Source organism: Heteronotia binoei, chromosome 7 (assembly GCF_032191835.1).
Source record: "Heteronotia binoei isolate CCM8104 ecotype False Entrance Well chromosome 7, APGP_CSIRO_Hbin_v1, whole genome shotgun sequence".
NCBI classification, from domain to species: domain Eukaryota; kingdom Metazoa; phylum Chordata; class Lepidosauria; order Squamata; family Gekkonidae; genus Heteronotia; species Heteronotia binoei.
Genome location: NC_083229.1, coordinates 80,608,832 through 80,629,372, shown reverse-complemented (window position 1 = coordinate 80,629,372; position 20,541 = coordinate 80,608,832). Strand labels below are relative to the sequence as shown.

The window sequence follows — 20,541 nt, the reverse complement described above, 5'->3', positions numbered from 1 at the left end:
TCAAAATGGGGAAGATCTCATTTACCAGTCTCTTCCCATTTCCAAAATTCTTCTCTATCCTATTGTGAATAGGTATATCCTCTGAATACAAACATTCATTAGTAATTTGCTTGATACCATCTTAAGGGCCAGTTCTGAACTTATTGTTATTAATCACACATAGAGAAACCACAAAAAAATGGCCGGAGATAGGAATCTTCCCTAACTTACTGTAAAAATAAAAGTAATAAATTTCTATGGCGTGTGTATATTATATAGAGAATGCAATGATGCATTTCATCATTACTAAAATTAACTATTGTTACATACAATCGAACCTTTCATCAGGGTTCATATTTCATGAACTATTAAAAAGTCAGTGTAAGCAGAGCAAAAAGTTTAAAACATCCTAGTATCATCTGCTAAGGCGTCAGAAATGCATGCCTAGTAGATTCTGTGCATCTGGGTCCAACGGAGCTCCTTGCTTGTCAGCATTGCTCTTGTCTTTTCCCTAGTGGACCCGCCTTGAGGTATCACCTTAACCCTTGCTGAGGAATACGTCCAAACCACCTTATATTGTAGTAACTGACTGTACATTCAGTAAGCTGAGGCTTGCCCATTGTTTAATTGTTCTTCAATATTTCTCATTTAATGTTTGATGTAGCTTCTCTCAGCAAAGCGATCCTTTGACATTTCCAATTTTCACAAGGTATGTGTGCTTTTTCTTTAAACTTCTATTTGTGCTCAGGTATTCAGATGCATTGGAAAACACTCCTCCATCTACAGATTGGGATTCTAAGTCCCTCTCTCCCATTTTGGGGGCTTCGGCATCGGCTAACATGAAGAAGAGCCTGGGCGTGAATACAAGTCTTTCCCCTTCTGTACTAGCAGTGGGACAGAAGTCAAATCTGAAAGTCAGCTGCATTGACAGTTCTTCTTACTTGAGCTCTGAGAAAGTGAGGTCAAAATCTGAAGATGTTGCTTTTGTTGCTCCACTTAACCTTGGAACTGAATTAGCCTCTGTTATCAGTCAGGCTCCAACCAGTCGGCAAGGGGTTGTGAAACAGAATTCAGATGAGCCCATTACGTGTGTCACTAACACACATTCAGATAAAGATGAATATGTCAAGCGTGATTTCCTTCTTGCACCACAGAAACTACTAGTAAGCAGAAGCACTAAAAGGAAGAAATCTGAGGAGAAAAATGGGCACATAATTGGCTGTGGAAAAGAAAATGCCCTCCCAGCCCAAATAGACATTCCTTCTGCTGCCACCAGAGATAATGCAACTGACAAGCCCCTAGATCTGTCTGATCGTTTTGCTTGTTTTCGGTCTCAGGAAAAAAGTCATGCATCTTCTGAGCTCTCCAAAGCCAGGCTGAGACAGGCAACTCTCCATGATGTTTTTCAACCACTAGGGAAAGAGACTTCATCTTTTAAAAGTATCAGTGTTAACGACACAGCTAACAAGGATTTGGAAGAGGATCCCTGTGTACAAGAAGCAATCCTGAAATCTCTGAGTAAAGCACCTCCAGAGATTAAACCTCAAGTATCTATTAAAAGAGAAAACCTTGCATTTTGTAATGTACAGCAAAATGATGCCCTTGAGTCAGAACTTTCTGAAGACATGACAGTAAGTTAACTGGTCAGAACTTTTTTCTCCCTGTAGTTCTGGGTGAGGACTAGCATTTGCAAGGGTTTTTCTGATGTGAAGACCATAAAACATATGTATAAGGAATTTTCCTGTAGTTTACTTGGGCATGTAGGCTAGGAGGCCAAGTGATAGATAGAAGTGTCTAAAGAGAATTTTGAACAGGTTAGAAATAAAACTGAATTTATTTAAACCATGGTTATGTTTTTAGGTTGCTCAGGTCTGTGAACCAACCACTAAGAAAATAAGAACACGGCTTGGAGTGGGTGAACCAGCATCAGTGCTACAACCGAATCCTTGCAGACTAACAAAAACTGTGCAGCAATACAATCAGCAAGGTCTGTTAAAATTGCTACTTTGCATTATGTTTTCTGTCTTTGGCCATTGAGATGTTGGTGGTGATGGAAAGTGCCAGCTAGTCACATCTGACTTATGGTGACACTTTAGGGCTGGTGTGTCGAACTCATTTGTTATGAGGGCCGGATCTGACATAAATAAGACCTTCTCGGGCTGTACCATGTCGGGTTGGGCTGAGCCATTTCGGGCCAGGCCATGTGTGTACCTATTTAAGTTTAAGTAGCAGAGATACAAATTTTATAAAGAATAGGTAGCAGAGACAAATTTTATAAAGAACACAGACAAGCACAAATATATTTTTTTAAAAACTTAAAACATGCTTAAAAAGTTAGCACTCAATGGTCTTAAAGATGCTTTCTTTGTATTTCTCCTATGGGATCCTGGGAACTGGGCAAAGAAGCTCTGGCTCTTTCCTTCCTTCCCCAGGAGACTGGGGGGAGGGAGGAGCCTCAGCCAATAGAAGGAAGAGAGGCTTGGCTCAGTAGCTCCACTGTGCAATTGAGAGAGTCTGGCAAAGCAAGCTATTCCTCTCCCCTTCCTCCCCAAGGGAGGCGCCTCAGCCAATGGAGAAAATAGAGGTTTTGCTCTGTGGCTCCTGTGCAATTGAGCAAGCCTTGCAAAGCAAGCTGTTATGCTGTTATGCAGAACGAAGCAAGAGAGAGGGAGAAGGAAGCCGATGACAGCCAGTTGCTCAGGGGCCTGATAGCCCTCTGGGGGCTTTATTCGGCTCCCAAACTGCGTGTTTAACACCCCTGCTGTAGGGTTTTCAAGGCAAGAGACACTCAGAGGTGATTTGCCATTGCCTACTTCCACATAGCGACCCTGGATTTCCTTGGTGGTCTCCCATCCAAGTACTAATCAGGGCTGGCCCTCCTTGCTTCTTTAAAATTTCCTTTTAAAATTTGTCTGTATGTGACTCCCACCATCTGTAGTAGCCATTGGTGTATGTATGTGTTTAGAGTGTTTTGCTTGCTAAGACATTAATTACTTTTACCATTGTTTCTTTTTCTTTTGAAGATAAGCCATCCTTGGAAAGTGTGCAGTGGAGTATAGATCCAGGAGCAGACCTTTCCCAGTATAAAATGGATATAACTCTGATAGACACAAAAGTAAGCAGTTCTCAATTGTTGCTTCACCCAGGAAAAAAAAGTTGTTGCTGTTCATGAAATAGGTTTGTTCAAGATAAAGCAAAACTACATTTTTCAAAAATCAGGTTGCTGTATACCTAAACCAAAACTTAGAAGATGGAAGAGAATTTAAACTGGTCATGCAAATACTTTGAGCAATTCAAATATGCAACTGCTGACTTATGAGAGTTTTCTTGGGTAACAATATATAGATACTGAACTTTTGTTGGGACCTGGTTGTTTGAAAACACTTCTACATCAAAATTTCTCGAACTATGGAAAGTTAATATGTCAGAGAACCAGTACTTCCATTTTCCAGCACACACCCTCTGTCCTCTGATCTTATAAAGGGGATATCAGATTTCATGGCATTGAAAGAAGCTCAGAGACAAATCTTAAGCAGACCTGTTAAATTGGGCTTGCTCTCAAGAATATATTTTTAGAATTGCACTTTTGCTGACGTTGTTTTTTAAAAGCCCAAACATCTTGCTTGCCTTTCTTATCTGCTTGAAACATATATGTGATCATCTTGTCTCTCCAGATGTTTGTAAAATTTCAAGTAACACTTTGAAATATGGTCTTATAGTGGAAGTTTACAAAAGCAATATAATGTTCCTAATAAATTGCAGTTTTTCCCAATAAAACTCAAGCAGTTTTATTATTAAGGTCAATAGCAAGCTTTTGTTCCTCTGTCATGCTAAAATTATTCTGAAACCATGACCCATTAAATGGGGAAATGTGCTGAAATGTTGTAGTGTGGGCCACAAGTAGGCAACATTTTCTATCCTGAAGGCTATACTGAAAGCCTTTTATGTTTGTGTGAATAGAAACATTAGACCTGAAGTCCTCCTGTCTTTCTTACAATTAAAATGTATGCAGATAGAAACTGTGTCTAATGTCTTTTATTTTTGAAGATTCAGGATTGGGAATGTAATTTCCTATTTAGTATATTTTGAAATTCAAACTGTACTTAAACATAATGACAAAGTTGCAATCCAGTTTCCAGGTCCTAGAAATCATGACATTTGAAGCTGAGATCTCAGAGGTTCCATTAAAGGTTGAAGGAAGCAACCAAATATAATATATGAACAATCTATGAAATGTTTAGGATTCCAAGAGAACCTTGTAGGTTTCATAGGGCAGGTGCTACATGTGACCAACAGTCTAAACATTTTTAAGTGCTTGTACTTTGGACACATGGTAGGAGTCAAGCAGTTCTCTTTTTTAAGGTGTTCTTTTTTTTAAGTGTGGCTGCTGTAATTGGTTTGTAACTGTGTTGTCTAAAAGGAAAGTACCCAATCAAGAACTGGAGCAGAGACAGTAGATATGGAACATACATATGTCAGTGAAAGTATTCTATTAAGACTGAAAAATCAGGAACAGAAAGCAAGCAGTCAGCGTAAGTTGTTTTGTTTTTATTGAAATCCATAAGAGTATGTGAAATTTAGTTCTCTTGATCAACCAATAACTTGTATAAATGTGACTCTGCTTGTAGCTTGTTAAGTACTTAACAAGGGGTCAGCGTGTGAACAGTCCACTAGGTTTAAAATCACCAGAACCCAGGGATCACAGCAGATATAAAGAGAAAACTCAGCAGGTTACAATCAGTTTAGAGAATGAAGGGCAAAGAAAATATCCTTGAAGCATTTTGTCAAGTCATAGTCAGTGCAAAATTGGTGAGAAGAAACTGCAACACGCAAAAAGTGCTGGTATTAATCTTTAAAGCCTTATACAGATTGGGGTTAGCATATTTTAAGGACTGCCTGCTCTCATAAGAACCTTCCCAACCACTCAGGTTGTCCTTAGAGGCCTTGGTTAGGGTGCCCTGCCCATCTGAAATTAGACAGGTGGCAACCCAAGAAAATGCCTTCTCAGTTGTGGCACTGAAACTTTGGAACTCTCTTGCCAGGGAGATTCATCTATCTCCCTCTGTTATTGTCTTCTACCAGTGTGCAAAGACTTTTGTTGTTGCTGTTTGTGGTTCAGTGTTCCCATGCTTTTATTAGCTCTCCTCCCTGTTTGGGTTTGTATGTTTTGTTTTAAATATTTCATATACAGTTGATTTTAAACACTGCTTTAATGTTTGAAATGTGTTAATGTTTGCCATGTGGGGGCCTGACTTGGATGGAAAGGCAGCATCGGAATGTTTTAAACAAGCAAACAGATAAAATGGATTAGTTCATGAGCTTTGGGATCATATCCCCACATGAGAAGCAGGCTCACAGTTACAGATGCATTTGAACCCAGCATTATTATTATAGTGACAGCTGTAGCCGGATTTTATGTTTCAGCTTTTGCTTATTTACCAGCTGCATGTATTTTTAGATAGAACTGATCCAACCCCACTAGCTTGCATTCCCTAGTAACTTGTTAACTGGACGACTACAGTCCATGGCAGGTTGCTTTGGAAAGTACTTCAGCAGATCAGAACAAGACATCTCTCCTTCTATCTAGAGCTAGTTGCTGCTGGACACACATAACCCTATCAGAAATCTTGACTGGCTAACGGTTAACTCAAGCTGCTTGTCCTAAGCAGTAGGATCTATGATAATTTATGGAGCGCTTTCTCCCGTATACACCTACCCAGGAAATTGGATATTGATTATTTAGTTACCATCACTGTCATCAACAAAATATTTTCTGCTAGGTATGAGGCTTTTCAGTGATGCTGCCAACACTTTGGAATGCCCCTCTGATCCAATAAGCTATGGCATCTATGAATGGTTACTGAAACCTTTTATGTCAGTCATTTAAATGACAGCACTGTCCTTTAATTTTATGGATTATAAAACTGTACTTGATATTTTATATTTTGAATTTTTTTTACTTTTATGCTTTATTGTAGCAGGTGTGATGGCTTCTGGGCTAAAAAACTAAGTAAAATTCTAAATTAAATCTGTGGCACTTACATGTAGCCTGAAGAAAGTTAATTTGTCCTGAGTATACATACTAAATCTGCCCTTTCCAAACCTATTCTTTATCTTTACCTGATAGTTAATATTTTATGTTCTTTACCTGATAGTTTTATGTCCTTATTAAGTAAGGTTCAAGAAACATAATAGTGAAATCCCTTCTTTTGACACATGTTGAACTATAGGCGTTATCACTATCCTGAATTAGTTACAAGAACAATTTGTGTACTTGAAATTTCTGCACATTTTTATTAATAGATGCATGTTATCCAACATGATATCACATACTGAGAGCAAATCGAGAAACAGGCACAAGATTGTTTGCAGATGAATAAAGCAAATATTTGATATAACCATGCTGCATTAGTAACCTAAATTGTCAAGAATGGTGCTAGTAATTCCTGTATATTTATGTTTGTAGAAAGTGAAAGAAGAAAGAATGGTGCCTTAACAGAAATATTTGATCGGACATCATATGAAGAATACAACTCCTATTTTGAAGATGATAATCTTCCAGCATGTAACAATGAAGAGGTGTCTCAAGAGCAAGGGGAAGAAAATAAGACATTATCAGCATTAATGGAAAACCAACAAAGTACTTATTTTCATTTTGTAGCATACCCTATATAAATGGCATGATGGTACAACTTCTTTTTGGAATGCACGAAGATGATCCTTAACATTTTCTTTTTATGTTCTAATGATTTCATTCATGGAAAAGTTTATATATCTTGTGTGGATAAATTGATAGATAACTATAATCAAATATCTTCAGATAAATTTATGACAATATCATGTTATTGTAATCAATATTTCACTTTAAGGAATATTTTATGTATTTTCAGCACATGAAGACAAAAAAGATAAAACCAAACAGAAGGCTTTTGTTGAGCCCTATTTTAAAACTGAGGAAAGGTAAATATTTTTAATGTTGTTTCAGCACTATAAATACTATTGAGTTTTTTTCTGTGCAGGTTATTACATTGCAAAACTGGAAGTCTGTTCCTGGGAAACATTTACAAAGAAAGTAAAGAATACAAACATCTGTCTGGAATACTTGTCAGTTTAAGAAAATATGACTGTGTAGATGAGGTTGCTCTCCACATGAGGAATGAGAAAGATAAAAAGCAAAGCAGTGCTTTTCTTGTTACCATCATTTGGGATGCTGATTACTTGCTCAAGCTTTGTTCATTATAACTGTTTAATAACCTATTAAAATGACTGGAGTTGATGCAGTAGCAGCATTTATAATATCTTTGGACACCTGTTGTGATCAAGTCACCTTGAAGTTTATGCAGTTTGAATAATAATTAACGATGACCTTATATTCTTCTGTCTTAATAGACTTAAAGGATAACAATAAACAAAGTTGAAGAACAGTACTAGAGCTACTGCCATGATGATGATAAGATCTAACCTTTTTCTCTTATATGTATAATAAAGCAATAGTTAAATCAGATTGCTGGCACTTCTGGTAGAGTTCCTTTTAATGTTGCATCATTAAGCAAATATAGTTTCAGAATAAAAAATAATAATATTTGCAGCATCAAGTTTCAGTCCTTGCAATATCTCTTTTTACCTTCCAGAAAGAATTCTGTATTAGATTTTCCTCATGTTGAGGTTGTTCGTAAAAGAGATGAGAGAAGAAAATTACCTGGCCATACTTGTAAGGAATGTGAAATAGTAAGTAAATTATTTCCCCTGCTTTTATGAGTCTGAATATGTTTTTTTCAGTAGAATTCAATAGAATTTTCTACCTGCCATGTGCAACATGGCTTGCGTTTGAAGGATTATCTCCCATTCTTGCATGGGACAAAATACAGAGAGGACTGTATCCAAATGGAACCATAGAGTCTCAGAGTATGGAGTGAGCATTCAGGGTACAATACTTGCTGAACCTATACCTGCATGGTCTGATCCTGGATGGAAGGTCTCTTGATGTAAGTTGACTGTAAGAGAAAGGACACTTCAGAAGTCCAAAGTGTGTGCACTGACACAAGCTGCATGATCATTTTGGATCTTGCTTTCTCAAAGATTTGCATCTGTACTTTGTTCACAGTACTTGCATATTTAAACTGCCAGTGTATTTCATGGCAATTGTAATTCTTCATTTGGGTGGTAAAGTTATATGAATAATGTATTAGCAAATACTTTCCTTGTTTTAGCATGTTTTTTTCTTGCCTTTGACTTATTGCACTACTTCAGATAACTAATATAAAATGCACCCAATAACTGTGTGAGAGCAATTTGTGTAGATCAGTCTTCTACCACACTGTCTTTCAGAGAAGCATTAATACTTTTTAATTTTCCATTTTTAACATTTTTGTTTTTTTCATGTTATTCATGTAAAATGAGCACATTAATGTATTTCTGAAATGGAACCTTTAAAAGGAAAAGCTTAACAAAATCTCAGCTAGACTTTTTTATATTGTACATAGCTTAATTTATAGCTCACTGTGGAACTAAATTCTCTGTTCCAAAATATGTGAAACTTAGAAGCTTTGAATAAAAACAGGACATAAAAGCAGCTCTGTGTCTTGTGCCAAGAGTTGTGTGTGAACAATTTTAATTTCCTGTCTGTGTACAGTACAGGGCTTTTCCTCTCCAGGAACTCAGTTCTTGTTACATTTTGGCAACTGTGAGGTCAAAAAACATTTTGAGACTTTTTTTGTAATAAGGAAAAGTTTCAATAAAGACAGAATTTTTTAAATGTTTATAAAAAAACTTCTTGTATAAACTATCCAAGAAGAATGTTTCACAAAAATATATGGAATGTCAGTAAAGTATTTTTACCAAAACAGTGAGATGAGACACAGAAGACTTCTAAATCAGGGTCCAGCTAGATGGGAAAGTTAAATTAGAATGAAAATATTTTGATTAACACTTGTGGCTCTGAATGTTGTCTACAAAGCATGAGGAAGCATCTGGGGAAATAGATAGAAGTGATAAGCTATATTGCATCATTAAAAACTATCTTGCTGTATCAGGCCACAGTCTGTCTAGCTTAGCATCCTGTTCCAGCAGTGGTCACCCAGCTGCCCCTGGAAAGCTTGCAAGCAGAAAATGAAAGAAACAGCCTTCCCCTGTTTGAGTTCAACATGTGGTATTAAGAACTATACTGTCTCCATTTTACTTCTGAAGTTAAATAGCCATTGGTAGACAGGTGCATTTCAACCAGCAGTGGCCATAATTCACTTGCAGTAGTAAATTCTGTAAGTTAATTTTACATTTTGTGAAAGACTACTTCATTTGTCTGCCCAAACCCAGTACCTATCAAATTCATTGGTGACCTATTAAATATGGATGTGTAATATCAAGTTTGTTGAACTTATGTGTTCCTTATTGTTACTCTGTGCTCTTTTAATGACATCCATTTATAGCATGATGATTCTGTAGATCATTGTTTGCTTCAGCTTGTATGCTTGGATTTAGTGTGTTGCACTTTGCTTGACTTTGATCATCTGTACCAGGAATAGAGACGCCAGTCTCTGTGTGTGGTCCAGCACACTGCCCCCCGGCTATAAGTAGTTGTGGAGGCCCAGGGAAAAAATGGAAAAGTTTGTGAGTGGGGGGAACAACACTTTTTTTCCCAAGGTTCCCCCCCCCCCCCCCTCTGACACTCTCTCCCTCAGTTTTGCTGGTGGAAAAAAACTGGAAATTTGGAGATGTACTGCGGTGGGGGGGGGAATCCAGTGAAATCATTTCTCTTTTAAATGCCTTTAAAGACAAGATGGGCATGCTGTGGACACAGTTCTTAAATCCAAGATTCATTTCTGCTTCTAGAAGAATATCTAAACTTCATGAGGAAAGCATGTAGTGTGGTCATTGTTTTTCAGCTGTTGATTACCTTCTGTTGTCCTTTTGACTTGACTTGTAATAATAATAATACTTATTATTATTACAAGCCAAGTCAAAAGGACAACAGAATAATAATAATACGTAGTAGTATAACTATGTGTGTAGTATAGTATAGCTATGAGATCTGAAGATTGTCTGGCAGCCTTAAGTTCTAGCTTTTTTAGTGTTTAGTAAGCTGGACTTATTTGGGGGGCTGAGAGAACTCTTTTGTCCCCTCATTGTGTAACAGTTTCTATTCATTCCCAGACCTTCCATCTCTTTTAGGCAGGAAGAAGAGTTTTGGCAGAACTCTACAGAGCCTTACATTAAGTTCCTTACATTCTGTTTATTCCACACACACACACACCCACACACACCCACTCAGTGTGGTGGTAGTATCCTTTCCTTTATACTTAGGAATTAGAAAATGACTTTTAGAGGAATGGCTGTAATGCTCAGCCTTGTATCTCCCTATTGGTTTTTCACTGTTCTTTGAGCAAGAAATCTTTTCGCTCCGTAACTACAAAACCTCTTCCAGAGGCTATGCAAAGCTGAGCAATTTAGAATTTTTTGAGGGGGGGAGCGGGGGGGGGGGGGGGGACTTATTTATTAATGCTCTGGCTTGTTCAGTTTATATAAGAATTCTTTTATTTTTATCATTTTTAAATTAACCTTGACTATTTGTTTGAAGAAAGGTGAGCTAAAACTGTCACAAATAAACACGGACTCACATCAGAGTCTGCACTCAAAGAAAGTGGCCATAATCCCTGGATTGGTGGCTACCTACAGGCCCAGAGGGTACTTCTCAGGAAACCACAAAAGATTCTTATCTATGTGGGTTTCAGTCTCTTTGACTGAGTGTCCACCTTCAGGAACAAATTACCTGAGGTAGAATCTCAGGCAAACTTCAAGAAATTGGTAGCCCTCAGATGTCCAAAACTGGGTGCATGGCAGCTAATGTAAACATAATCATTATCAAAGATCTCTGTTAACACTGCCTCACAGGCAGGCTAGCAATCCTGGATGGAGGACACCTTTACCTCCGGAAATGTATCCAGTATATTGAATATGACTATGAAATGGCACAGCAGGCAAACAGTTTGGCAATCCCAATTGAAGTGATCCTGTTAAGTGTTCTGGAATTTCTACAGGATGGTCTGCAGAAAGAACTTTGGCATCAGTGCCTTCATGAGCCTGTTAAGGGGAGAGCGTTTGAGCAGACAAATTTTATTATAAATCTAATAAAATTAAATTTTTAAAAAATGGTACAGATCTCTGTCTCAAGTAAAGGAGTCTGCTGTAGGAACAAGAAAAAAATGTGTATCCTTATGAATATATATTCTTAAAAGAATGTTAGAAAAACCTCCTCTTTCTTCAGAGTTCCTAGATACCATTTAAACTAGTTTTTTTTACCAGTCCCTCTTTTTAATTTGCAGCATCACCTTCATTTAGAGGGTGTCAGAGTCTGGCAGTCTGGGTTTTAATTTGTTAACTATTTTTTTCTTTTAAAAAGAGATAGTGGTAGTTTGAGCGTGCATTTTTTTTTTCAGAAGGTCAGTTCATTTTAAATAGGTCTAAGGAAATGGCATTGCCTAATTTTTCCTCAAATCCTATTCCTAGGGATGAGCACGTTGGATATTCTTCTGTACTCATCAAACAGTAGAAATTTACAGGAAGTGAACATCTTCTTTCCCTTCATTCTCTTTTGTCAGCTATTTTCTGTTAATGGCATCATAGTAATAGAGAAAAGCATCATTTAAAGGCCAGTTGACATGCATGTCTGCACAAAGCAGAAAGTATGAGTTAACCATATAGAAAAGGGCTATGCTGGGAGCAGTGTGAAAGTTCAGTCTCTAGTATGTGTTTTCTATGGGGTCATTTGCTTAGAAGATTAATGTCTTTTCCCATAGCGAGCCTGGCCATTTTCTGAGTGGTCATCTTAAGTGGTGCTTTGGATATAGAATCATACTGTGTTTCTTAGTGGCACCTGGAATAGTTAACCTATAGGTGACTGACTATATTCTCTTGGTGCCCATTCTTTGTTCAGTTTAGTGCTTAGCCAATGTTTTTAAGATCTTTTGATGACAGGTTTCTGAGGGTCCTTCTGGTGTTGCTTATATGTTAGCTATCTGCTGGATTTAATTATTTTAATGTGTCTTGTGTGTCTTCCAAAAAAACCCTGAATAGTAATTTATATATTATTTACCATATGGAGTAAAAAGGTAGGATATAATAACAATAAGATAAATAAAATTTGCACTTGTCTTGATACTGCAGCCATCACATGAAGAACATGCACATATAAATTTAGCTCCAGTCACCCCATATTTTTCTAACTATACTTCTGCTTAGTGTGATTCTATTCCAGACTGGTTTTCTCATCTTCTTCTGGCATTATTTGTTAGCTGTTATTTGAGATAAATTAGTGTATGTAGCTTGCAGTTTTGTCAAGTTTCCAGTCAAACTAAAAAAAATGAATTTACCCTTGAGAAAGAGATTTCTGGATGCATAAATATTGTGGTACTGTATAATGTCTGCATCATACACTTGGTATACAGACTGTGGCTAGAAGTACAGCATATTATCCAGTAGACGTCAGCAAAGAGGATTAGAATACTTTCTTTAATGTACTCTGGAGCTTCTATAGTAAGCTGTGGGTGGGGGAGGGACATGCTGTTATTCAGGTCCGTGGGGAAGATACATTTTAAGGGCCTCACAGCTGTTGTTTCAAAGTCATCTAGCCCTTGTACCTAAGCAGAAAATTTCATATACAGACACTTCTATAAAGGATTGTAAAGCACTTTGTATATTTGGGGAAGTGCTAAATAAATCATAGGAGAGAAAACATTGGTTCTAAGGGCCAGTGCATATGTGCAACTCTCTTCATGTGAAATGAGATGTGATGTTTGCCTCCTTTAAGTCTCCCTGAAGAGTTATAGTCTGAAGTTTGTAAATTATTCATGGGAGACTTTAGCAGGTAGTAAGTCCATAAAAAGATTTAATAGTACATCTGAAAGTTTTCAGATTTCACTTTCTTTATGTGCCTACATACATGTCATCAACAAACCTCAGGTATCTCAGGTTAATGAGAGCTCTCCCAACAACAAATGAATGAAAATTATCTCATATGTACCTACACCAATCACAGTGGTTTAACTATAACTTAATACCAATGGGAACATGAAGGTATTACACTCTGCCTGACTAAAAACAACCTTGGTCAACCACACTCAAAAGGGAATAACTAAAAGATGAATACCAGAGATACTGTATAGACCTCTTCCCTAGTGTAACAAATTAGAGTCCAGATCAACTTGCTAATGTTTAAAGCAAACATGTTAAACATATGGCCCAGGGGCCAGAACCAGCCCATCTAGGGCTCTTATCCAGCCCATGAGCAACTGGAGGGAAATCAGTCTGAATGTGGATCAGAAGGGCCTATATTAGGGTAGTATACCCCCTGCTGGGATCTCTTCTTTCCTCAAATGTGGGCCTCCTTGAGGTCTTCCTCCTGATCTCCAGGGATTTCCCAACCTGGAGTTGGCAAGTATAAGGGGCAAGGAGGACTGCTTTGGTCCTGAGCTCTGTGTTCCCTCGGGACCTGCCTGCTGCCCTTGGCCAAGGCACTGGGCTGGGATGCACTGCCTTCCTACACCACTTCCTCCTCCAGCCCAGAGCATGTTGGCCTCCTGACTGTGCCACCTGGGCTGCTGGAAAGATGGCCAGCTGTTCATGTGTTTCAGGCAGAATCCCTTTAGCCTCACCTCCTTCTCACTTGTAGGCAGCCACAGGTGCAAGCACTTGTGGAAAGCCGCTGGCCAGCTCATCAAATGTGCCTGCTTATGTGAGTGTGTGAACAGAGTGACTGGCTCAACTGGGTGCACTGTGTGTAGAAGCCCAGGCAAGAAAGAAAAGCCCAGCACTTATGTAAGGGATGCAGCACATGCAGAATGCCAAGAGTTGAAGGAATAAAGCCCACCAAGTTGAGTGAGCTGGAGCCTGCTAGCCCACTGGTCCAAATGTACGAAGCTCCTCTTCTGCTTCCCTCCCTTGGCAGCACAGGCAGGATTAAATAAGCTAAACCAAAATGCACATATACTCCCTGTGCTCTCTTCATGCAAATACTGATTTATGTAACAGTCGGAATGGAAGTGATTAGGATGGGAGCAGACATTCAGACAAGCGTGCTGGGTTTGTACACAGCAGAGGCAGGCGCTGGATGCATACGCACATTCATATATTGAGTGGTTGGATAATGCCATGGAGCTGGCAGGAAATAAAAGTCTGCAAAATGCAATTCAAGTGAAGCTGGCATCTTTGGAGAGTGGCAGTGTTTGAAGCTTGCTTATAGTGCTGGGGAGCATCACAATTCCCCTTGTGGTTCACACGCATTGCTGAATTTGGGACTTTGACAAAGAGAAGTGAGGCATTATGTGGCTGCCTCACTCCTCTCCCCAAAATCTGTTACCTGCAGCAGTTTCTTTAAGACAGGGCTTGTTGGGTTCCCCTGTTGATGCCATTTGGCCGCCTGTTTTTGGCTGCTGCACCTGCAGCAATGGAATGCAGCACTTCATGCTTCTGCTCATCAAAAGCATCTGTTAGATTTTAAAGAGCCACAAGTGTCCTTGCTTGTTGTGCTATGATTATCAGACAATAGCTCTCTGTACTGTGCAAAACGTCTTGTGCATATTAAGCAAAGGGTGGTTAGTTAGGTACTGAGGAGGAATGTAGGTCAAGGTCAGTGGTAAAATATCTCTGGTGCCTGGCATTTCATTTTATGGCACACATGACCCAGCCTGGCAAAGTGATATTTATATCAGATCTGGCCCTCATAACAAATAAGTTCAACACATCTGGTTTAAAGGATTAGTACTAAAAACAAGACTATTCATGTTGCAACAGCAGAAGATGAATGAAACTATCTGGTACAGACACAATATTCTCCTAGCTATGGCTAGGAGAGCTGGAGTGTGTGTGGGGGGCAGGGGGTTGCACACATTCCTCACTCCTGAATGTGAAAACCTAGGTCTTTTGGTTTTGGGAGCTGACTAAGGAGCAGCAGTACATCTTCATGGATGCTAGCATGCCGCTAACTATTTTTAGCTTTTAAAATTGCTTTTAAAACTGAAGCATATTGCAGACATTGGACAGATACAACACTGCAATATGATATCTGGGGAGGGATTCACACATGAGAAGAAGGTGCATGCAATTTTTTTATGTGCTCCAGATCCTAGTCCTGATAAAGAGATCTAGAATGATACAAGTACACTAGCACTATATGAATTTAAAGTATTCAAAGTTATTCTTAACTCTTTCAAAATATGTAAGGATCCAGACAATGGAACTATGCACAGCATTTATTCTGCATCAGGGGGCGGGGGTGGGGAGAATGTAATATACAAAGCAGCCATAAGGCAAAGACCTAAAAGTTCGCAAGTACGGTTCAGCACTTGTAGTGATTTGTTTGTTGTTATATGTTCTTGATGGAAGCAACTGTTAATGTATTGAATTGAATTCAGCTTTGTATATGTTTATTGATACAAAGATTCTGCAATGTACCTTAGTATTATGCAGATTTTCCAGAAGGAGAGAAGGAGAAGAAGTTAGCTGCCTGTTCAAGGCATCGATCGCGCTACATTCCTCCTGACACACCAGAGAACTTCTGGGAGGTTGGATTTCCTTCCACCCAAATGTGTGTTGAAAGAGGTAGGGGACACGTTTATATACTGTTCTATATAGCAGGGGAGGCCAACTGTGGTTCTCCAGATGTTTTTTGTCTACAACTCCCATCAGCCCCAGCCAGCATGGCCAATGGCTGGGGCTGATGGGAGTTGTAGGTAAAAAACATCTGGAAAGCTACCATTGGCCACCCCTTGCTGTATAGTATAAAAGTGAAGTGGGGAACTAACAGATCCAGAGCTCTGTTTTGTCTGCTGTTTGTTAAGTTGTTTGACCGTGACTGATGTAGGAAACTGAAATGTTAAACTATCTGCTACTAAGTGAATGGGAAAGCAATTGCTTTACATTTTTAGTTATAGCAACTGCAAGTGTCATGTGCTTCAAAGATGCAACAAAAGCTCCCCTGAGATAACGAATGGGAAATAGAATCAATGTGAGATTTATTGATAGTTTGCATAAAAGGGGGGGAGAAAGCATATTATTATCCAAAGAGAATTCTACATGTCGAAAGAGTTGGAGTTATACAAATATCGAACCTGCATGGTGTCCATAACTCATAAAGAACCTGCTGCACAACATGAGTAGTTGAAATTATATGAACTGATGATTTATGTGTATGCAGTCCAGGCACAAAATGAGCTTCCAGCAGATTAGTACTACACTGCTTTCATTCTCTTATGAATAATATGGGGTCATCAGCTTCCTGATATTCAGTTTAAAGGTTTCATGGATGCTTCTGATAGTAAATGCCTGATTAAACTGGAAGCAACAGTAGACAGTAATATAGACAGAATGCTGTTCTATTGTTTTAAAAATATTCTGTTATTCCACTTTAAAATCAAAATGGGCTACTTATCAGGAGACACAGAAGAGGAAGCAGTCAGGTTTGTCTAGTCAGGAAGAGATTCTCTCTTGCCTGTTCAGACATGCCAACCTAAATAGCATTGCATCATCCACATTGTCTGCAGAGCTGGTCTTACATTGATGTTGTTCTATGCAAGGTGATCTATCTCCCATCATGCCATATGTTTGATTCCCCACTCCTCTACATGCAGCTGCTGGGTGATTTTCAGCAAGCCACAGTTCTCAGAGCTGCTCTCTCAATCCCACCTACCTCACAGGGTGTCTGCTGCAGAAAGAGGAAGGGAAGGAAAATGTAAGCTACTCTTAAGACTGAGTGAAGGGCAGGGTATAAATCCAATCTCCTCCTCCTTCTCCTTTATCTACCCTGGTAAGGCACAGGCCTTCCCCACATGTAGTGCACAAGTAGACCACCAACCATGTCAGCCAGTCTGAGCTTTGTGGGCAGGGAAAATAAAAATATTAAGGATATACACTAGTTTTACCCTGCTAATAAGCTGTATTAGTTGTAGGATAGTAAAAGAAGCATTAGAGCATTTAAAATACTCTTGAGTCTAGTCCAAACTCAGCTTCTCCAACAAAATAAAAATGTACTTAATGCATCCCCAGCAGATGAACCACTAGAAATTTAGTTCTTTTTGCCATTAGTCTACTTATTGCTTATAAAAGAACATGGCTGATGGATGTCAGCATCATGTCTTTGTGTGCTGCATCATTGTTGTCTTAGATATGTACTGAATAACTGGGTGCTGGAGATTTGACAAACTTTCTAATATTTTTCCCCACAAAAAATAGGGAAATGACTAAAACATATAAAACAGACAGATGGAAATCTTCATCATGCCACTGTATTCACATAGCAGAATGTAATTTTAAAAGTATGATGGGAGTAAAATGACAATTATAATTCAAGAAGCATGTTGAAAGGAAGTGCTGAGCTGATATAAATTAGTACACCTTCCGGAAATGTCAGGGGTGTGTGGCATATGGAAAGAGTTATGCAAATGAGTGGTGCTAATGAGCTCTGGCACCTCTTCTTCTACAAAATGACTCCTGCTCTCACTTCTTTCCCCCTCATTTTTATACCTCTTTTCTGTTCTCAAGGGTACTTTTGAACAGGAGTTTTCCTGAACATGTGGATCTAAGTTTGTAACTGTAGAACTTCCCCTCCGAGTTTTAAAACTCCTCCCCAAAGCCCCATCCATTGTTCACTTGCGAGAACACTGATTCAGAAAGTCACTAGGTGTGCTGCTCAGAACTGTGTTGACATGTGCTCTCCTCCTCACAAGGAAAGCCCAGCTCAGAGGAGAATGCACCCTGCCTGGCTGCTGTCACCTTCAAGGCAGCTGTGCAGCTTCTCTGAGCTGGGCTTTCCTTGCAAAGGTGGCCGAACTCAGAGGAGAACACACCCCGCCTGGCTGCTCTTGCCTTCAAGGTGAACGCAGCCAGGTGGGGCATCAGCGCGGCTTCTCTGAGCATGACTCGGTGGAGAACACTTCCACAGTGCATTCTCAGAGGTGCTCTGCGCCTCTGAGAATGCACTGCACAGGCCCAGCTCGGCCAGAGCCTGTCCACTCCTCCTTCCACACGGCTGCGCCTGCTTTCCCAGTGGGCATGGGTGGAACAGCAGGGCAGGCGCAGTTGCAGAGCACAGGACAGGTGCCAGCCTGGGGTGCCCAAGACCCTAGCACTTGGTCTGCCAGGGTCCTGGGCAGGCAAAAGAGGTGGTGGCAAAGGAAGGCAACCTCCAAGTGACGGAGAGGTGCCCTGCCATCCCCTTCAGCTGCCTGGATCCCAGGCAGGTGAAAAAGGCGATGCATGGCAGCAATGTTTGCACTGCCACGCAAGGGGCAGGAATTCTTGCCTGGGCCTTCCTTCTTTTCAGATATAGAAGTAAAACTCTGCAAAGGGTGAGGAGCATAGTTTTAAATGTAGAAGAATTTTGAGTGATGTGAGTTTGTAGCAGGTGGATTCAGTGCTCAGTAGATCTGGAGCACAGCTGAATGGAGAAAGGGCCTTTCACTCTTTTCTCCCCATCTTTTCTCTACCATTCTCTCTTTCTCTCTCTCTCTCTTTCATTCTGTTTGTCTACCTTCCTTCCTTTCTGCCACCTACACATTCATCACTCCCCTCTCGAATATTTTTTCTAGGGCCCTTTGTATTTCTTCCTACAACAGGCTTTACTGCTAGTTATTTTATAAAAATGAAGTGATCTTAATATTTATCACTTTTCCTAACTCTAAAAGGGCTTCACAAACATTGTCTCTGAAATACGTACAACAGCCCTATTAGGTGGGACAGTATTACTATCTTGCCAGATGCAGAGATAAGGCTGAATAATGCCCGAGCTTTGTGCCTCCTAGCTGAGGCAAGAATCAAAGCAGGGACTTATCATTAGAACTCCTTTTCTTAATCACAAAACACTATAAAGTTTTACCAAAATCCTGGAAATTTTGAGACAGGGTAATATCAAAAAATGTTTTTTTCTATTGGCACATAATAAGTTTTCTTTATTTTTATAAATATAAGCCACCTCACAACCAAGTGCAAAAGTTTTAAAAGAAACCATTTATAATCAAAGAGTTTGCACAGGTTGCAAATAATTTCATAAATTTAACCTAAATTGCTTGCTGGTTTAACCATAATCCCAAATCATGTGCTAGTGTTACATGAACAACTCCTGTGCCACCCATTCTTACGTCCATAAAATAAATTAGTAACTTTCAGATTCATATCAGTCAGAGTTTTCTGCTCCATTTCCACTAGCAACCTACATTTTTACTTTTGTTCCTTGATTTTAATTGAAGCAGGTTGGAAATCCTGGTGTGAATGAAAAACGCAACCATAGCTGGCCATTTTAGATGTGGCAGAAATCAAAGTTAAAAGTTGTTCACAACAAAATCCTGAATGGCATTAGCCATTCTAAGACCATGGGAGTCAGTGGGCTTCAAAGGATACGAGACTACTTAGGACTGCATTGTAATTGATTTGTGGTGTGCAAAGGAAGCATGAAGCATGCAGTCTTATATGGCTTTTTCATGTAGTGGCTTATTACTAGGTCTGAACCAATAATTTCTGTGTTGATCAGCCTTTAACTCATTGTCAAAATTGTCGTAATAGTTGTTTACAGCTTATTTTCATGGGGGGGGGGAGGAGAGTAATAAAGCAACATAGTTAACACTGCTTACTGAATAAAAGGCTCCTTATGGTGTGTAAACAGCTAACTATGTTGATGTGCTTTATTTTTAAATAACAAGTTCTGCTAAAAATTTATATTGTATGCAAGCCATGTGATAAAATTTTTCTTTTATTTTTTAAAGGTTACATAAAAGAGGATTTTGCTCCCTGCTCCCGTCCTAAAAGAAGACAGCCTTATAATGTGACCTTTTCTCCAAAAAGCAAAGAACAAAAGACATAATTGAAGTGTAAAAGTGAAAAATGTAGATACAGGTCGTTTGTGTCAGTTAGTATTTATAACCAGTGGAGAAATCAGAGAAAAATAGGATGAAAGTATTGTTTGTGGACTATTTCTCCCTTCTCAAAAGAAATAATGTTGGGAAATCACTTCCCTTTTAACTATCACTTAACTGTCTGTGGCTACAAATAAAGTATTTAATGTATATAGATATATTGTTTTTATATGCATATTTCATTGAGCCTCATCCTGATTTTGCACCTTTTAGTTGGGAGAGCCAGTAGCTGTTTCATAGATACCTGCAGTTCAGCTTCCATGCTGGCTGTACTCAGACATGGTGTAAGCTGGTGTTACTACTTTTGCGACAAGCAGAATTGTAGATCAATTCTAGAAGATTTCATCAGACAGACTCTTGAGTGCTCCCATTTTGCACTGGATAATTTAAAAGAATTTTAACCACTTCCGTTTTGTAATAATATTTTTTGGGAGGGTAATAAATTTGATTTTCTTAATGACTCTTCACAATGGTTCTTTACATAAAGGCTCGCTGGCCTCACATTTCTTAGCTTTCATAATCTGTCTGCATTACCTTGGTAGTATGATTCCTAAGATTTCATGTAGACATGGGGAGGGACGGTGGCTCAGTGGTAGAGCATCTGCTTGGGAAGCAGAAGGTCCCAGGTTCAATCCCTGGCATCTCCAAAAAAGGGTCCAGGCAAATA

The 20,541-nt window shown here is 39.2% G+C and overlaps 1 protein-coding gene across 1 annotated transcript in view; it reads left to right on the top strand.

Moving 5' to 3' along the window:
• Positions 1 to 20,335, top strand: part of RBBP8 (RB binding protein 8, endonuclease) — a 45,232-nt gene extending 24,897 nt beyond the window's left edge. The window contains exons 11-19 of the mRNA XM_060243902.1: positions 728 to 1,610; positions 1,840 to 1,966; positions 3,003 to 3,094; positions 4,400 to 4,511; positions 6,446 to 6,619; positions 6,870 to 6,939; positions 7,611 to 7,707; positions 15,429 to 15,570; positions 19,725 to 20,335. Of these exons, the coding sequence (XP_060099885.1) occupies positions 728 to 1,610; positions 1,840 to 1,966; positions 3,003 to 3,094; positions 4,400 to 4,511; positions 6,446 to 6,619; positions 6,870 to 6,939; positions 7,611 to 7,707; positions 15,429 to 15,570; positions 19,725 to 19,822 (1,795 nt within the window). The 3' untranslated portion in view covers positions 19,823 to 20,335. The remainder of the gene's footprint in view (positions 1 to 727; positions 1,611 to 1,839; positions 1,967 to 3,002; positions 3,095 to 4,399; positions 4,512 to 6,445; positions 6,620 to 6,869; positions 6,940 to 7,610; positions 7,708 to 15,428; positions 15,571 to 19,724) is intronic.
• Positions 20,336 to 20,541: the final 206 nt, after the last annotated feature.